The sequence below is a fragment of the Pelophylax lessonae genome (assembly GCF_965119305.1).
Source record: "Pelophylax lessonae genome assembly, chromosome: 4".
NCBI lineage: Eukaryota > Metazoa > Chordata > Amphibia > Anura > Ranidae > Pelophylax > Pelophylax lessonae.
The window spans coordinates 600,452,268-600,469,709 of record NC_138771.1 but is presented as its reverse complement, the minus strand read 5'-3'; the positions used below and the strand labels follow the sequence as shown (position 1 = coordinate 600,469,709).

The following is a 17,442-nucleotide window of genomic DNA, read 5'->3' as shown; positions in this document are numbered from 1 at the left end:
TATGTGACGCTGGTTTTCCTTTCCACTGAATTCGTATAGCTGTTATTTTTTGCATTATCTTTAAGAGTCCATTCACACTAACGCGACTTGTCAGCCTGACAAGTCGCGGTCCCTCGCGGTCCATTGACTGCTACAGGACCCGTTCTAATAGGAACGACACAAGTCGCGCCGACTTAGAAAAAGGGTCCTGTACTACTTCGGGCGAATTCGGAGCGACTTGCATAGACATTCATTATATGAAGTCTGAGCAAGTCGCAGTGCACGGGACTTCACAAGTCGCCCCCGAAGTAGTACAGAGTCGTGCCACGGTAGTGTGAATGCAGGCTAAAGCTTTCAAAATGCCAAATGCGTTCCCTGGTCCCATCACTGCCCTTTGAAACTCTTAGAGCTAAAGGGTTAATAGTCCAGAACAAGGAGACTGAGCCAGGCAAACACTGAAAACCTAACTTTGCTGCACAAAAAAATCCAAATTAGGGTAAACCGAATTGACTTCCGCATGGCTGCAAAGTCAATCTTACCTAATGTATGCAACCGTTCATTAGCCAGGTGACAACACATCCGAAAAAATCTTCAGCAAAGTACACAGGGTTTATGTCATATGCCCTGTCCTTCTGCACTGCTGCTGCCCCACCCTTCCCAGCAATTCTCAGCCAGGTGTAGCGGTGTAAATACAAAAAAATGAATATCTAGTATTAGACCAGCTCCACACTGCTGCAGCGTGGGCCTATCCACAGTTTTCCTGCACTTTTAGCCACAGGAAAAAAAGGGAACAGGGGAATCTGCTGATGCTTTTCAGCCCACCGGGACCTTAGTTGTAGCTATGACTAAAGCCATGTACACACATACCGATCGTCGGCCGTCTTTTGTCCGAGGGCTGTCTTGTCTGTTGAAAACTGCAAAAGACTGCACACGAATTTTGTCGGCCAACAGCCGACTGCAGAAGTGATGTCATGTGATGGTTAACTTTCCTTGTCTTTTTTCTTTTCTGAGCATGCCCAGTCTTGCAAATCTGCTGTCTGTCAGCCGAAATCTGTACTGACTGGCGAACAATCGGCCGTTCTGGTGTTGGCCAACAAAAATTTTAATGCTTGCACGACAGATTCTGTTCGGCCGAAAATGCGCTGTCGGAAGCATCATACTAACAAGCCTACAAATCGGCCGTCGGCCGAATATTTACGGCCGACAATCGGTACGTGTGTACGGGGCTTAAGGCCCTGTTTGGATGAAATGTGTCAGCCGGTTCCCCTGTATGCTTTTTGTGCTTAACAAAAGAGATGTTTAAAAGAGGAAGTAAACCCTCCTCTGACACTTGTACCTATAGGTAAGCCTATGATAAGGTTTACCTATAGGTACTGTAAATATCTCCTAAACATGCACCGTTTAGGAGATATTTACCTTACATGCAGCCAGTGACACCACTGGCGCATGCGCTCTGAAGGAACGGCCGCTGGTGCCTTTTCTTCAGAGCCCCGTGCTGTGACCGTCGGCTCCCATGCACGTGTCGTGAGTGACGTCACCGTGGCTCCGGCCAATCAGATGGCCGGATGCCGCGATCCCGGAAGACGGGCAACTGGACATGTTGCCCGTCATACAGGTGACCGGGCGGCACGGCGGGGGCTCGTTCTAAGGTAAGTATTTCATAATGAGCTAGTATGCGATGCATACTAGCTCATTATGGTTTTCTCTTTCAGGTTGCAGAAAAAAAAAAAGTTTCGAGGGTTTACAACCTCTTTAAGTTATGTTCTAGTGTTGGGTGCCTGGAGTTTATGCCATTTATGTCTTGAAAGGAGATGGACACTTTCCATGCACTGGCAGAGGGAGGAGGAAGCACAAGTAGGTGTGAGCTTCATATTGCCCTGTCCAAATGCAAGGACACACGAGGCATATTGTGCTCCATTAGCTTCTTCTCTGGACACAATGACCAGGGAAAGGGACGACCAAACCCGAAACAGATGTAATGCACACCGCTTCTGGGTTCCTGCTGAGTAAGGAGATCAGCGAATGGATGTTTATCCAGCAGCACAAACCATGGGGTTCCAGGTGGGACAGTGGTGCCCAGGATATTAAAACAGAAATGGGAAAAAAAAAAAAAAAAACCTTTAATTGTAATAGTTTTAAAAATAGAACCCCCCCTGAAAGTATTAGTTAAGGGAAGAAGGGTAATGGACTAGTTGATTAGGGTTAATTAAGAAAAAAAAAAAAAAAAGTGGGAGTCAACTCCCATGCATAATTTTTTCCTAAAGGTAAGCCATAAGGCTTACCTATAGGTACTGTAAATATCTCCTTAACATGTACCGCCCAGACCGTTCCCTCAGAGCTCTGTGCCGTAACCGGTGGCTCCCATAAGCATGCACGGGAGTGATGTAATCGCGGCCCCGGCCACGTATACAGCCAGAGTCTGCGAAACCAGGAGGAAGGCCTGGGTGAAGATGGAAGCGCCTTCAGCGGTGGCAGCGTAGTGCTGGAAGGCTTCGTTCTAAGGCAAGTTTCACGTAATGTGCTAGTATGCGATGCATACTAACACATTATGCCATTGCCTTTCAGGTTACAAAAAAAAAACAGCGGTTTAACAAGGGGTTAAAGGGTAACCTTTGCTGTGTTCAAGGCAGTGTAGAGGTGTGGGAGCTGAAGTGACTTACGAATGGGTGTAGACAAAATTTCAACACCCGGACAGCCAGAGATCAATGCCACGTTTAGAGCTGTGAGCTTTACTCTGCAGTACTGGTCAATAACTGAGAAAGAGGAAGGTTATGAGAGAATATTGCATTCTACAGAGACGAGGGAGAGAGCTGGTAAAAAGTCGGGAGTATAGAGAAGTCCTTGTGGGTTAACCACTTCTTGATTTTTCAGTGTTCAGTTCTTTTAGAATTTCTATCAGAGGAAGCAGGAAGGCATTCAACAAAAATCAGCTCCTACACCAACTATTCAGTCCTTACACTAACATTCACTTTTTTTTTTTTTTTTTAACGTGACAAGTCACAATTGTTTATTTTCCCAGTGCAGCTCCTCTACCCAAAGCTGGATAAACCAAGAGTTTATTATAATGCTGCATTCTTAAAGCAGAACTACACCCATCAATTTAACCATTTCTCAATTCCGTTACATTCAGGGAATGCCGGTAATAACTTTCACAGTTGCTTGTGGTCTCAACCAAACTGTAAAGCCATCAAATGGATGGTGTTATTAACTGATCACATGTGCAGCACTGTAAAAACTGAACTGGCAACCTAATAGAGGCCAAGATGGCAGCCTACTTTGCTTAAAAAAAAAAAAAAAAATAAGTTAATTTTGTTTTAACCTGGCAGTAATAGTAAATTAGCATTACAAATAAACCCAGCCACCTCTAACATGTAAAGAACGAGGAGTATGCATCTAGATGCAAAGGCACCCGTATATATACATAGTATTCCATCGTCCTCATAACTATGATATACCACCAATCAGAACCCCAGGAACCGGCCACAGAGCTAGCTGCCATCTTGCCTTTCATAATTGGCATGGCTCTTTATCCCATCAGATATTTCAGCTGGACGGGTATTTGCTCAAGGGTCCATCTCACATGAACTGATCAAAGTGAGACAGAATGGAAGCCAACCAGAACAATGGAAGAAGAAGAAGAGGCCAAATAACAGGGAGGCACAATTGCTACTGGCTGTGGAACAGAGGGGTGAAGAGGAGCCAAGGTTAGACATGGCAAAGGAAGGAGGGAGGGAGAAAGAAAGAGGCAGACAAGCATGGAATGCTGGGGGGGGGCTTGGTCCTTCTGATGTGCCATTCTCCGGCACCTGACACCTGAAGTGGCAGCAATGTGACTCCTGTCAGAAGGAGCAGGGGGGTTGATATCTGCTGGAGGGTGGCTACTGCTCTCCTGGGGCAGCCTATAGTGGGCAGAAGACAGCAGGCACCCACTGACAACACACCCTACTGTCTCAACGCAGAGACGTTAGGAGTGAATGCAGACTGCCCTTCTTCCGGTCTCTCATTGTCATGTGACACATCACATGATCAGAGACAGGAAGGAGGAGAGGGTGCTTTCATTTCCTGCATCCGCCATACTGAGTAGGTAGTCCATTAAGCGCGTGCAAAAAGTGTGCGTGTGTGTATGCGCGTGCGTATGTGCGCGCGCGCGCAGCCCTAAACCCCTCTCCTCCTCAGAACCGCACCCCAAAAGCCCCTTAGCCTCTTCTCTTCCTTAAACCCCATCATGGCCACATACAAATATTTTCAGTTTTGTCCAGTATTACTTTTTAACGTAATAACTACCATATCCTGTATTGTAAATGTGCAATCTCTCTTTATATTTTAAAGCTCTGCACAAATTTGTCACTAAATACATCCTGTATAGAAGGTTCATTTGCCACGTGCCCCATTTATCATGACATTAGAAATACCTTGCAGGCAGGGGAGTAGGAAGAGGATTCATAGTAGCAAAAAAAAAAAAAAAGGAAGGAACTGAAAGCAGACCTTCACCCAAAAAAAATAAAAAAATCAAAGCGCAGCTTCTCCTCTTCCTCCCTCACCCCCCAATTTACAGCATTTTTTTGGGTAGTGGGTACCTGTCCCTACTTCCTAAAGCCTCTCCTAGGCGAGGTCAATGTCAGTTTAGTGTGTCACCTACTGGGACATGTGACATCTTAGGAGGCTACAGGAGCAGTCTCATTGCATTGCTGTGCTTTGCACATGCCAAGTGGGGAACTGGAAGTCGCAGCTGGCTCCAGGCAGCACAGGAAATCGCAGCGTGTCATAGATCGGCTGCATGGAAGACAACACTGGACTGGTAAGTACCGGTTTGTTAGAAGTTAAAGCGGAGCTCCAGTCCCCCCACCAAAAATCTAAAAGTCAGCAGCTACAAACTACCGTAGCTGCTAACTTTTAATAGAAGGACACTTACCTGTCCAGGGATCCCGCAATATCGGCATCCCATGCTTCACAGCTGGCTCTGTGCTGTGCTTTAATGGCCCGGTGGCAGAGGGAAGGAGGCCAAACTTCGGGGATGGGTACCTGTCAAAAACTGGTACATGCCAACCCCCCCCCCCCCCCACCCAAAAGGTGCTAAATGTGGCAGCGGAGGAGGTGGTGAAGCAAGCGGAGCTTGCCATTTTGGATGGAGCACCGCTTTAACAGCTACTTATATTAACAACCCTGGGAGAAGCTCCTCTTTAATACCAATCATCCATCTCCCAGCATTGGTTTTGCTGCACCGGATGTTCTGATCAGATCACAGAGTAAACCAGTGATCCACAGTAATAGCAACAGTGCACAAGGGACTCATTTATAACAAAGGCCGGATCTCCCGATCCCATTTTACTGCCCATTTGTAAAATGCAGACTGCAGTGTGGATCCAGCAGTGCTCACGTTCTAAATTCTTAAAGTGCATCTCGAGGTAAAACCTTATTGAGGGTTTTGGATAACAGAGTTAGTCCAGCATTATAAAAAAAAGCAAGTCATACCTTCAGCCTCAGTAATATCAAAGTACCTAAGGAACCTTCAGTAAGCCTTTTGATTCCTCAAAGCCCCTTTTCTAATGTTTAGTGCGGGAACTGATGCTGCCCTGGAAGACTTCTTAGAAAAAGAGTTACCAGGTACCCAACTGTTTGCTCTAATCGTCTTCTAGGGCAGGACCGGAGAGGATTTCTCAAGCAATACTTACTAGGGAGGGGAAAAAGACTGGGAGCACGATGCGACCAAATATCTGGTCTTGGCTGGACAGCTGGTCGATACAGTAATGCCTTGTAAAGGTATTGAAACTCGACCATGTCACTGCCCTGCAGATCTGCTATGGTGCAGCCCCGGCTCTTTCTGCACTTGATGATGCCCAAGCCCTGGCAGAGTGGGCTGTGACTCCGCTCGGCGGGGCGAGGTCTAGTGCTTGGTAAGCCGTTTGAATAGCAAACTATCTGGCTATCGTACTTTTCGAAGCCGACTTCCCTTCCCTGTTCACTCCTGCATGAAGGATGTATAGGGTGGTTGTTTTACGCCATGCTTTAGTTCTTTCGAGGTAAGCTATCAGTATCTCTTACATGCAGCTTGTCTTTTCCTACTATCCATAGAATTTGGAAGGGAGGGAATGACAACCCTCCTGAGTTATGTGGAAAGTTGGAGACTTTCGGTAGGAAAGAAGGATCTGGTGTGGGAATAATTTTTTCTGCCAGAATTAAACAGTAAGGTTCTATCATCGATAGAGCTTGAATTTCGCTGACTGTTCTTGTTGATACCAATGCCACCAGGAGAACTGTTTTTAGTGTAAGGTATTTATCCAAACAATGCTCCAGTGGTTCTATGGGTGGCAGGAGGAATCCCTTGAGTACTGTGGTGAGGTCCCATGTTGGAGTTCTGCTGCACCTCATGGGTGTGGCTTTCCTTAATGAGGGCAGAAACTTTTTTTATGAGTGTGTCTTCTGCCAGCCTAATATCTAGTTGTCAAGATAGGGCTGCCAAGTGTTATGAGAAAAACCCTTGCCCGCTCCTTCCTGCAAAAAGATAGGAAAGCCCTAACAAGTAGCCTACCACTACCGGGCCAGGAAGAAACTTTTTTTCCACGATTTCCTCCCCTGGCGGAGGAGGAACTTCCCCCCCCCCCCTCTCCCCACCTGGGGACCGTCGTTTTTTTGTTCTTAGGGATAAACATCTCTTTGCCGGGTTTGTTTTGTTGTGTCCAGCATTTTTTTTGGACCCGTCTTATCGAACCTTTTGGATTGGCGAAAGGGTGTTTTCGCCTTACTCTTTTTGGTTGAAGGAAATCCCCTGTTTTTGGCTGCGGTTCTGTCCAACACAGTTTCCAGGTCGGGCCTGGATGCCGCATAATCTGTTTTTGGAGGGGATGTCTCTTTCCAATGACTTCAGCCATAGGCCTGTCCTAGCTGAATAATGCTCTTTGATACCCAGTGTATCTGTAATGGCTCTCAGTAAATTATCTGCATCTCCCGAGGAAAACAGTTTAGCCTCTGATGCTGGGTCCTCATTATCGGAGTCCGAGCAAAGGCCCCCTTTGTGATCGGATTAGGAGCTATATGCATCAGATCCTTGCTCCACCTGGTCCACCTCATCCCTGCTGCATGAGGCGATGGGTGACATACTGGTAGATGGCATGCTGGCCCGGCTGGAGCTTGCAGGAGCCTCCAGTTTTTCTATGCGAAGGGGACCAATTGTGCTTTTAGTCTCCTTTTTGAAAGAACTCAGCATATTGTTGAGGGACCCCTGCGACTCTTTTTCCACCATTTTATCGATGCATTTCTGGCATAGGAGTTTTCTCCATTCTGGAGGAAATTTGTGACCACAAGCAGCGCATGCCTTGCTACTGGTCTTTGTAAGTAAGCACAAAGGACCCAGTGAGGCAGATAGTTGCCATACACAACAAAGAAAAAGCAGTTTGTTGGTGAGGTAAAGACAGAGGGAACTCCAGAGTGCTCTGGCTTACCTTGGAGCGGTCCTGTCCAGTAGGATCTGCAGGGCAAGGTGAGGAGGCGTCTGACATGGTCAGTCACAAAAGGGAACCACAACATAGGATCCTTTACCTGCTTTCTGCCTAGCTCCAGCCCCGCCCCCATACAGGTTGGTGGACATACCTGTATAGACCCATCCTGGTGCCTACGGTCTGCTTTCCTATAAGAAGAAAGGGGACCCCATATTTTCCGTCAGTTCCCAAGTGCAATTTTCCTGTTTGAGAATCGTGCCGTGGCTTCTCAGGCTGCCCAGAAGTGACATCAGCGCCAGTGACTACCTCGCCCTCTTCCTTCCGAAATGGTAGCGAACCGGAAATGCGTCACTAGAAATACATGATGTTCCAGGCACTGCCGCCATCATGCTTCTCCACAGCGATGAGCTCCAGGAAGCCGAGGGGGCCAGCCTAAGCAGGCTCCCGAGGAGAGGGGGGGCGTCTTAGTGCGGCTCTCACTCTCCCGGACCTATGAGAGGGAAACACTCCCCCCACCCCGTACAATTGTCCGAAGGGATCGCTAAAACCGGGCGGACCGGCCTGAAAGAGCTCGGGCATAACAAGGTACGGTTTTAGGTAGAATACTGGTGGCATTCTGATAGCTGGGGGGTTGGTTGCATACCTCTTAGTAGGGCAAAAAGCTCAGGCGGGGGGACTGCTTGCCCCACTGTGCTGCCCCTGACCCGACTAACCAAGGCTCACTGAGCTGAATGGGAGGCTGGTCAAGGAGCCGCCTGCAAATAGCACAGAGACTGAAAAAGAAACTGTTGCAGCTCTCGTGTGTCCTGAGGAAACAATCAAACTTAGGCTGAAAGTATGAATGGCTTTTTTATATTGGTGGACTAATGTGTTTCCTGTTTCTGGTGGGAGGAGCCCTTCTCTCAGGTGCTGCCCTGGAAGACGATTAGAGAAAGAACGTTAAATCCTCTTAAAGCTGTATTAAGTGCAAAAGCAAACATATTGCAGCTCTTCAACTCTTGCGCAATAAATTACCCAATTCTTTTGGTAAAATTTAAAAGACGAGGCGGAAATAGATGCCCAACATGTCAAAACCTAAATTTGCGTGCGCCTATGAAATGGCGACAAACTTCAGTACCCTACATTTTGCATAGGGAGGTTTAAAAAGCCCCCTAACTGGTCCATCTACAACAACTAGTTTACAGCTTAGATACAGCCTATGTATAGAATATTTTATCCAACTGCCCCTAAAGAGCACCCTGGATCTTAGCCCAGATATGGCCTATACATATCAGTTTAGCGTTACGAAGGGGGTCTGGTGCTAGAATTATTGCTCTCATTTCAGGCGTAGGCGCCCCGACACATGTTTACGTTTGTATGTGCATATATATGGGGGGCCTTAATTTGCTTTCTTTTTTGGGGGGGGGGGGGTAGCATTCAGGCGGCAGCGCACAGCCACCCACCCAGATGCTCCCATCCAACAAGTAAACTTTCCGGCACCCGGAACTACATTTCCCAGTCGTCGGGCGATCGGAATTGTTCATCCCTGTGCCTGGTGCCAACAGTGAGTGGGCTGACGAAACCCTAGGCACCGGGATGCAATTTCTAGTCGCCATGGCGGCCTGGGATTTGTCAAGCCCTGCTATACAACATGTCACTGCACCACATTGTAGCGCACGGTGGTATACAGACTTGAAGGGTCATTCTGTAACACTTCAATAAAGAAAAAATAAAAACGCAATACATTGTAACAATACATTATACTGCCACAACACACATCAGCCTGCATGTGTAATGCTTTACATGCTTTAAAGGTGGTCGGAGTGGAGATCTGGTAGGTCTGGTGTCCTAGTCTATGTTTCCACCAGGGATGCCATATACACAGTATTTGTCAAATTATCAATGAGTCTGCATGAGTGGGTACTCCCACAACCTAAAAATATTCTGGTAGCCATGCTCCTTTTACAGGTACTAATGCTTGTAAAGTTAGCTATACATTGTTATAAAATCATACAGTTCCCCCATCCATGGTGTAGTGTGGGGCTGTTGTGTTCTGACAACCGCAGCTGCCTGAATACCCAAACGGCGACTGTATCCAATTGGATGCATAAACTACCGCACTTAGCCTGCATTTTCACCCTACTCAGTCTTTAAAGTTTTATTTAAGTCGTTTTTTTGTGTGCACAGAGCAGCCTCAATCCTTCTCTTTTCAAGTCCCCCGCCAGCGCTCTTGGCTCATTCCTCCTACCCCCACAGCAAACTGCTTGTTGGCTCAACAGCCAATGGCTCCCGCTGCTGTCTCACCCGAATCCCTCCCTGCCCCCCCCCCCCCCGGAGGCTTTAATGCACAGTGCTGGATCATGATGGGGCTCAGGTGATTTGGGGGGGGGGGGGGGGGGGGGGGTTCTGCACACAGTTTTTTTACCTTCATGCATAGAATGCATGAAGATAAACACCTTGAGCCTTTAGAACCACTTTAAGCCAACTTTTAAAGAGCTGGGTGGTGTCATCTAGGCCATTTATAGCTTGAAATTTGGCAGAATTAATAGCAAATTGAAGGGAATTGGGTCACCTATGGCCGTATTAGCCCCCCCCCCCCCCCACCTTAATTCTCTGCATTAAATTAAAAAAAAAAAAAAAAAGAAAAGGCCAAAGCACACCCCTTGCACACTTAGCCAAGTCCTGCATCCAGCTTGTGCCCAGCTTCAATTCTTCCCCAGAGGCTTTGCTGAGAGCAGCGGTACCCATTGGCTCCTGCTGCTGTCAGTCAAATCCTGTTAGGAGAGATCAGGGGGTGGGGCGGAGCACCCAGCCTGGCCCAGGAGCGCTCCCGTACATGTGCTCCATAACAAGCAGCTTGTCCTGGGGGCAGACAGAGGAGAGAAGCCAGGAGCACCGGGCGGGGAACCCAAGAAGAGGAGGTTCGGGGCCGCACTGTGCACAGAGCAGATAAGTAGAATGTTTGTTATTTAAAGTGTAAGTTTGTCTTTACAAAAAATCTGAGAAGCAAACCCCCTTTCTCCCCCCCCTCCCCGTCCCGCTGACCTGGAGTCCCACAATCGCCTGCTGTGAGACCTCATATCGCCGCTTCACCAGTCCAAGGATCTGAAATTCCAGCGGCTTTCTTGCCTCTTCTCCAGCGCTCACAGGATAGGCTAGGCGTGTGACGGCGCCGACCAATGAGAATGCCTCCTATCTGTACATACAGAGCGGTTAAAATCTCTGAACCAGTAAAGGGGTGACCCGAGGTCTCACAGCGGGTGATCATGCGACTCCAGGGGGTCCAGTGTAAGTTCACCTTACAGATTTTCTGTAAAAGGTAAACTTACCCTTAAAGGAAAAAAAAATGAATTGCCTTTACTACTTTAAGGCACATTAGATTGTAAGCTGTTTTGGTGGCAGGGTCTGGTGGACACAGTTGTGTGCACTCTAAGGCACTGAAAATAGATGACAGAGCTCTGTATGCTGGTAAGATAAGAAGAATAAACTTGGGATTGATCAATATAGTTTTTTTTTTCAGGGCTGATACTAATTATCCAGCCACCCTTCAGGCTGATATTCTGCACATTTAAAGTTTTTATTTTTACACTGTTCTTTAAAAAAAAAATTTGATCACTTATTGCTGTCACAAGGAAAGTAAACATCTCCTGTGACAGCAACAAGTACTCTTTATGGAGGGATCTGCGGGGGTCTAAGAGACCTCAAACCCTTCCTCTGCACTTAAAAGCATTCAAAACGCCAAGTTTGGCTGTTTTGAACTGCTGTCTTTTTCTTTTTCTTAGATCTGGTGCCTTTAAGGTTTCAGTACCCGAAGTGATGTCAGGACACCGCTTCCCGGTTTTTACATCGGAGACCTGATCAGAGCTTTCTTTGGGTCTTTGGCCAGCCGGTCGTCTCCTCCCGCTCCTTGTAATGACAATCGAGCGGCTGCTCAGCCCCATCAGTTGTCATAAGAAAGTTGACTCTTAACAACGGTACCGGGGTGATGCCTGTAGCAGCAAGCATCACCCACCCTGCTACAACCCCCTGGAGCAATATCAGACATATCAGCAAGTTTGTGGCCGATAGTAAATAATCGGCCTCTGATAATCAGCCCCGCCGATAATCGGTGGATCCCTACAATGTACACACTGAATACATATCAGTAAAGTGCCGCTACTTCCAGATCAACTAACAAGTTTTTGTTTTTTCTTCTGAAGTAGTCAAAACTTTTATTTCCTTTGTGAATGGGGTGCGGCGGCGCTGACACTGCTGTCATATTTTCAGGGTTTGCGTGTATCCCCAAAGGGGAGATTCATTCTATTTATCACACTGACGGAAGAAAGGAGAAATCTAACATTTAGAGTTGTTAGCAGAAGAATGGGGGCGGGTCCTTCAATCACTGGCTGAAATCTGCTACCGACCTCACGTTGTGTCCAATCACAGCACAGATCGGCACGCGTGCCCCAAACCCAGATATAAGCTGGCAACATACATATACAGAGCCGAGCCTGCCACCCCCTCGCAGTACATTTACTGTAAGCAGTTGGCAGGAGGTTAGTAAACATTTTCAGAAAAAAAATAAAAGGGGTGAACACCGCACACCCTCCCCTCCCCCCTGACCTACTGAGTGCTGTACTTACCTCCGTGGGTGAGGTGGGGGTTCAGGTCTGGCTTTTGGGACTATGGGAGAGGTGTGACACATAGGTGTACCAGACATGATTTGGGGACTATTAGGGAGGAGTAATAAGTAGAGGTTCAGATCCAGATTTTAGGACTATGGGGGAGGGGGGTGACAGCAGGGATCAGGTCTAAACTTTGAAGCAATAGGGGGCGGGGGGCCAAATAGGTGTTTAGACTTTGGCACAATGGCAGCATGGTGGAAGAAGGGTTGAGGAACAATGGAACAAGGGTGACCGAGGGCTATGGGCACAGATTTTGGGGAAACGGGGGAGGAGCGGATGACAAAGGGGGAGGGGTGGGTTCAGGCTGTGACTTGTGGACCATGGTGGCATGACAAGAGGTGTTCAGGAACATTGGAGGAGTGATGGAGAGGGGTACAGATTATGGTACAATGGTGGCAGAGGGATTTAAGAACATAGTGCATGGGTGACAGAGGGCTATGGGCCTAGATTTTGGACAATGGGGGGAGGGGGTGACAAATAGGGATCAGGCCCAGATTTTGGACAATAGGGGGAGGGGGTGACACAGGGATCAGGGCCAGATTTTGGCCAATGGGGGAGGGGGGGTGACACAGGGATCAGGGCCAGATTTTGGACAATGGGGGAGGAGGGGGGGGGGGGTGACATAGGGATCAGGCCCAGATTTTGGACAATGGGGGAGGAGGGGTGACATAGGGATCAGGCCCAGATTTGGGACAATGGGGGAGGGGGTGACACAAATAGTGTTCAGGTCTAGATTTGGGATAATGGGGGGAGGGGTGACATAGGGGTTAAGGCTCAAACTTAAGGACAATGGTGGCATGATGACAGAGAGGGGCTCAGGAACAATGGAGGAGGGGTAACCAATAGGGTTTCAGGCCCAGATATGGGGGACAGCAGGGTTCAGGGCTACATTTTTATGGGGGAGTGACACAAAAGGGGTTCAGATTTAAGGACAATGGTGACACAGAGAGGGGTTCAGGAAGAATGAAGGGGGGTACAGGCCCAGATTTTGTGACAGTGGGGGAGGTGATGGGTTAAGGCTAAGACTTGGGGACAATGGTGACACAGAGGGGTTCAGGCCCAGATTTGGGGACAATGGGGGAAGAAGGGGTTCAGGCCCAGGATTAGAGACAATGAAGGAGGGCTGGATTTTGGGACAATGGGGGAAGTAAAGGCTAAGATTTGGGGACAATGGTGACACAGAGGGGTTTAAGCCCAGATTTTGGGACAATGGAGGGGGTGAGGAAAGGGTTCAGGCCCAGGATTAGGGACAATTGAGGGCTGGATTTTGGGGGAGGGGGGGGGTTAAGGGTAAGACTTGGGGACAATGGTGACACAGAGGGGTTCAGGTCCAGATTTGGGGACAATGGGGGAGGAAGGGGGTTCAGGCCCAGAATTAGGGACAATGAAGGAGGGCTGGATTTTGGGACAATGGGGGAGGGGGGGAGGTTAAGGCTCAGACTTGGGGACAATGGGGTGAGGAAGGGGTTCAGGCCCAGAATTAGGGACAATGAAGGAGGGCTGGATTTTTGGACAGTGGAGGAGGTTAAGGCTAAGACTTGGGGACAATGGTGACACAGAGGAGTTGAGGTCCAGATCTGGATACAATGGGGGTGAAGGAGAGTGGGGGAGGGGTTGTGGCCTCCATATATAATCAGTGTTCCCCTCCCCGGCAGTACACAGCGCTCCCCCCGTCCACCTACCGTTATAGAGAGCGATGTCCCCTCCCCGGGCCTCCAGCCTCAGCTCCCTCTGCTCCGCGTGTCTCTGGATCTCCCCGTTCGCGTCCCCGATACTGAGGAGCCGCACGCCGGGAAACACCGACACCGCCGCCATCTTTCCAGAGGCGGGCATAGCGCTCAGCGCTGAGAATTATGGGTAAGAGGAGGAGGGAACGCGCACCACAGTGCCCGAGCACAGCGACACGCAGCGGCCGGGAAGGCGGGGCCAGCAGACAATGGGCAGAGGGAGAAGGAGAGAGGAAGAAGGGGGCGGGGCGCTAAGGGTGACATCTTGTGGACGTTTCGGAGTATTACCACGTGGAGGTGAACTGAACTGGCGCTGCCTCAGAAAAGCGAGCGCTGAGGACACCGTGAGGCGAGGACTGGGAATTACACCGCAATGCATTGTGCGTTCTGCCTCTGTTCTGCCAGGGATGGATTTTGGTTTTGGGTTGTCTTTTTTTTCCTACAAACAGAGATTTCTTTTGGTGGTATTTGATCACCTGTGAGATTTTTATTTTTTGCGCTATAATAAAAAAAAAAAAAAGTGACAAATCTGAAAAAATATATTTGTTCACATTCTGCTATATAACATTCACAATAAAAAAATGTAAAATCAAAATTTTTCATAATTTTAGACCAATTTGTATTCTGCTACATATTTTTGGTGAAAAAAATCCCAATAAGAGTATATTGATTGGTTTGCGCAAAAGTTATCGTGTCTACAAACTAGGGGAAAGATTTATGTCATTTTTATTTATTTATTTATTTTTTTACTAGTAATGGCGGCAATCTGCGATTTTTAGCGGGACTGCGACATTGTGGCAGACATATCCAACACCTAACTGATATTTTTGACACTTTTGGGGGGACCAGTGACATTACTACAGTAATCAGTGCTAAAAATATGCACTTTACTGTAACCACTTTACCACTAGAGCATTTTGCTGTCTTAAGTCTGGGCCACTTTTTGCGATTCGGCGCTGTGCGACTTTAACTGACAATTGCGCGGTCATGCGACGCCGTACCCAAACGAAATTTACGTCCTTTTTTTCCCACAAACAGAGCTTTCTTTTGGTGGTATTTGATCACCTGTGCGATTTTTACTTTTTGCGCTATAAACAAAAAAAGAGCATTTATTTTGAAAAAATAACAATATTTTTAACATTTTTTTATATGAAATTCCCCCCAAAAAAGATGTAAAAAACAATTTTTGTTTTAATTTTTGGCCAATTTGTTTTCTGCTACCTATGTTTGGTAAAAAAAATCGCAATAAGCGTATTTTGATTGGTTTGCGCAAAAGTTATTGCGTTTACTAACAAAGGGAAAGATTTCTGTCATTTTTGGTGTTTTTTTTTTAACGCGTAATGGCGGCGATCTGCGATTTTTTTTGCGGGACTGCGACATTGCGGCGGACAGATCGGACCCTTGACTGACATTTTTGACACTTTTGGGGCTACCAGTGACATTACTGCAGTAATCAGTGCTATAAATATGCACTGTTACTGTAAAAATGACACTGGCAGGGAAGGGGTTAATTTTATTGGAGAGGGAGGGGTTAATGTATGCCTGGTGCTTACTGACGTGTGTGGGGGGAGGTGACTGTGTGAGACAGGGACAGATCGGATGTCCAGCTATGCTGAACACTCCGATCTGTCACTCCCTGTCACTGAGGAGATCCGCCCGCTCTGTTTACACAGGCGGGCGGATCTCCAAACTGGATTCCCCGACGATCGGGGCAGAGCAGCGGCGATCGCCGCTGCTCCTCCCCTGGCCCGACTCCCGCTGTGAATGAAAACAGCGGGAGCGCGCCTCCGGCGGCGTGCGAGCGCCGCCTACAGGGGGAGGAGTCTGGCGACGTAGGTCTACGTGGTCAGACGGGATCATGCCACTTTGCCGCAGTAGTACTCCGGTACATAGCAGTAAAGTGGGTAATAATGACACTGGCAGGGAAGGGGTTAACACTGTGGGTGATCAAGGGGTTAAATGTGAGCCTAGGGGAGTGATTCTAACTGTGGGGGGGTGTGGCTTCTGAGATGACCACAGAAACATGTGATTCTATATAGCATAATCACAGGGGCTCTATGATCATCCTAGCGAGAAGGACGGTCGGCTGTGTTTACAACAGCTGACTGTCCTTCTCTCTCAGCGGGGAGCTTTTGCGGGTGTCAGGTGGCAATCGGAGCCGCCTGACACACGCATCGGCTTCCTCGCTGACAAACGGGAGCGGGAGCGCCCCCTAGACTCCCGAGAGTGAGCGCCGTACATGTACGCCGATTTGCCTGGGAGCAGCTGCCTGCCGCAGTACATCTGCGGCGGGCAGTCGTCAACTGGTTAACCACTTGACCTCCAGAAGATTTACCCCCTTCATTACCAGGCCATTTCTTGTGATACGGCGCTGTGTTACTTTAACTGACCATTGTGCGGTCATGTAAATGAAAATAAAATTTGTGTCCTTTTTTTTCCCACAAATAGAGCTTTCTTTTGGTGGTATTTGATCACCTCTTTGTTTTTTATTATTTGCGCTATGAACAAAAAAAGACCAACAGTTTAAAACAAATTATAAAAAGCAAGTAAAAAAAAACATTATTTTCTGTTATAAAACATTTTCAATAAAAAAAAATCGAATTTCTTCAGAAATTTGTGCCAAAAAAAGAAAAAAATCACCATGGCAAGCCACCGCAGGCGCTGGATGGATTCCCAGGCTCAGCTATTGGTAACGTAAGCCCGGGAAGCAGCTGGGTGGAGGGTCTGGGTGAATCCACCGCAAGGATCACTTTTATCTGAAAGTCTGGGTGCCTGAGGGGATGAAAATACCGGGGCATTGGCGTCTAGCTGCAGCCATAACCCCGGTATTTAGGCCTCATGCACACAGGGCGTTTTTGCAGCTGCTTTTAGGAGCGTCAGACTTTTATTTGCAGCTTAAAAACGCCCATCAAAGTTATCTTATGGCCTCATGCACACACTGACGTTTTGCAGCTGTAAGTGGCATAAGCGTTTTCAAGCTGCAAAAAAAAAAAACCCAGGGCCAGTGCGTTCTGAGGACCAGCGCTAGAGTGTAAAAACGTCTGACGCTGCTAAAGGCTGCTTAACGTTGCTTATACAGCGTTAAGCCATGTTATACGTTTTTTTTTTTTTATGTGAAAATCAGTGGTTCCCTATGGCAACCATTGATTTTGAACAGAGGCAGAAAAACGCTGCTATAAGCTAACGTGGCTAAACGTGGATTAACGCCAATGGAAAAAACTACTAAAAGCACGTTTTTACAGCTGCTTTTTCCTGGCGTTAGCAGTGACTCTGCAGCTCATTTATTCTAACGCCCTGTGTGCATGAGGCCTTAACGGCAAAGTAATAACGTATTTTCCCAGTCAGGCGGTTGGCCAATGGTTAAGGGCAGGTATGCCCGGAGGGAGCTCACTCCTCCTGAATGGCACAGAGACGCACGTGATGCCCAGCAAGAGCACAATGACAGTGAAGGCATCCTGTGCATCCCTGCACCCAATTCATCCAACTGTACCAAAAAAAAAAAGGGGCAACCACCCCAATCTATACCTGGCCTTTGCAGCAAGCTGCACATGGAAGGGCAATAAACATCACAAATAAACAAAGACAGAGCTAATTCAGTTGTTTTGCAGGCTGGTCGGTAACAGTGCTGGGAAATCTTTTGTTTATTTGTGCTGTGCA

At 47.8% G+C, this 17,442-nt stretch overlaps 1 protein-coding gene across 3 annotated transcripts in view; it reads right to left on the bottom strand.

Moving 5' to 3' along the window:
- CARM1 (coactivator associated arginine methyltransferase 1) overlaps nucleotides 1–13,953 on the bottom strand; it is a 65,947-nt gene extending 51,994 nt beyond the window's left edge. Inside the window, exon 1 of one of the 3 annotated variants that reach the window (XR_014225160.1) lies at nucleotides 13,741–13,953. Coding sequence is in view for 2 of the 3 variants with exons in the window: in XM_082254570.1 (XP_082110696.1) it covers nucleotides 13,741–13,891 (151 nt within the window). In the remaining variant the exon portion in view is untranslated. The remainder of the gene's footprint in view (nucleotides 1–13,740) is intronic. The other 2 variants (XM_082254570.1, XM_082254571.1) reach the window with 2 other exon arrangements.
- Between the last annotated feature and the right edge of the window lie 3,489 nt (nucleotides 13,954–17,442).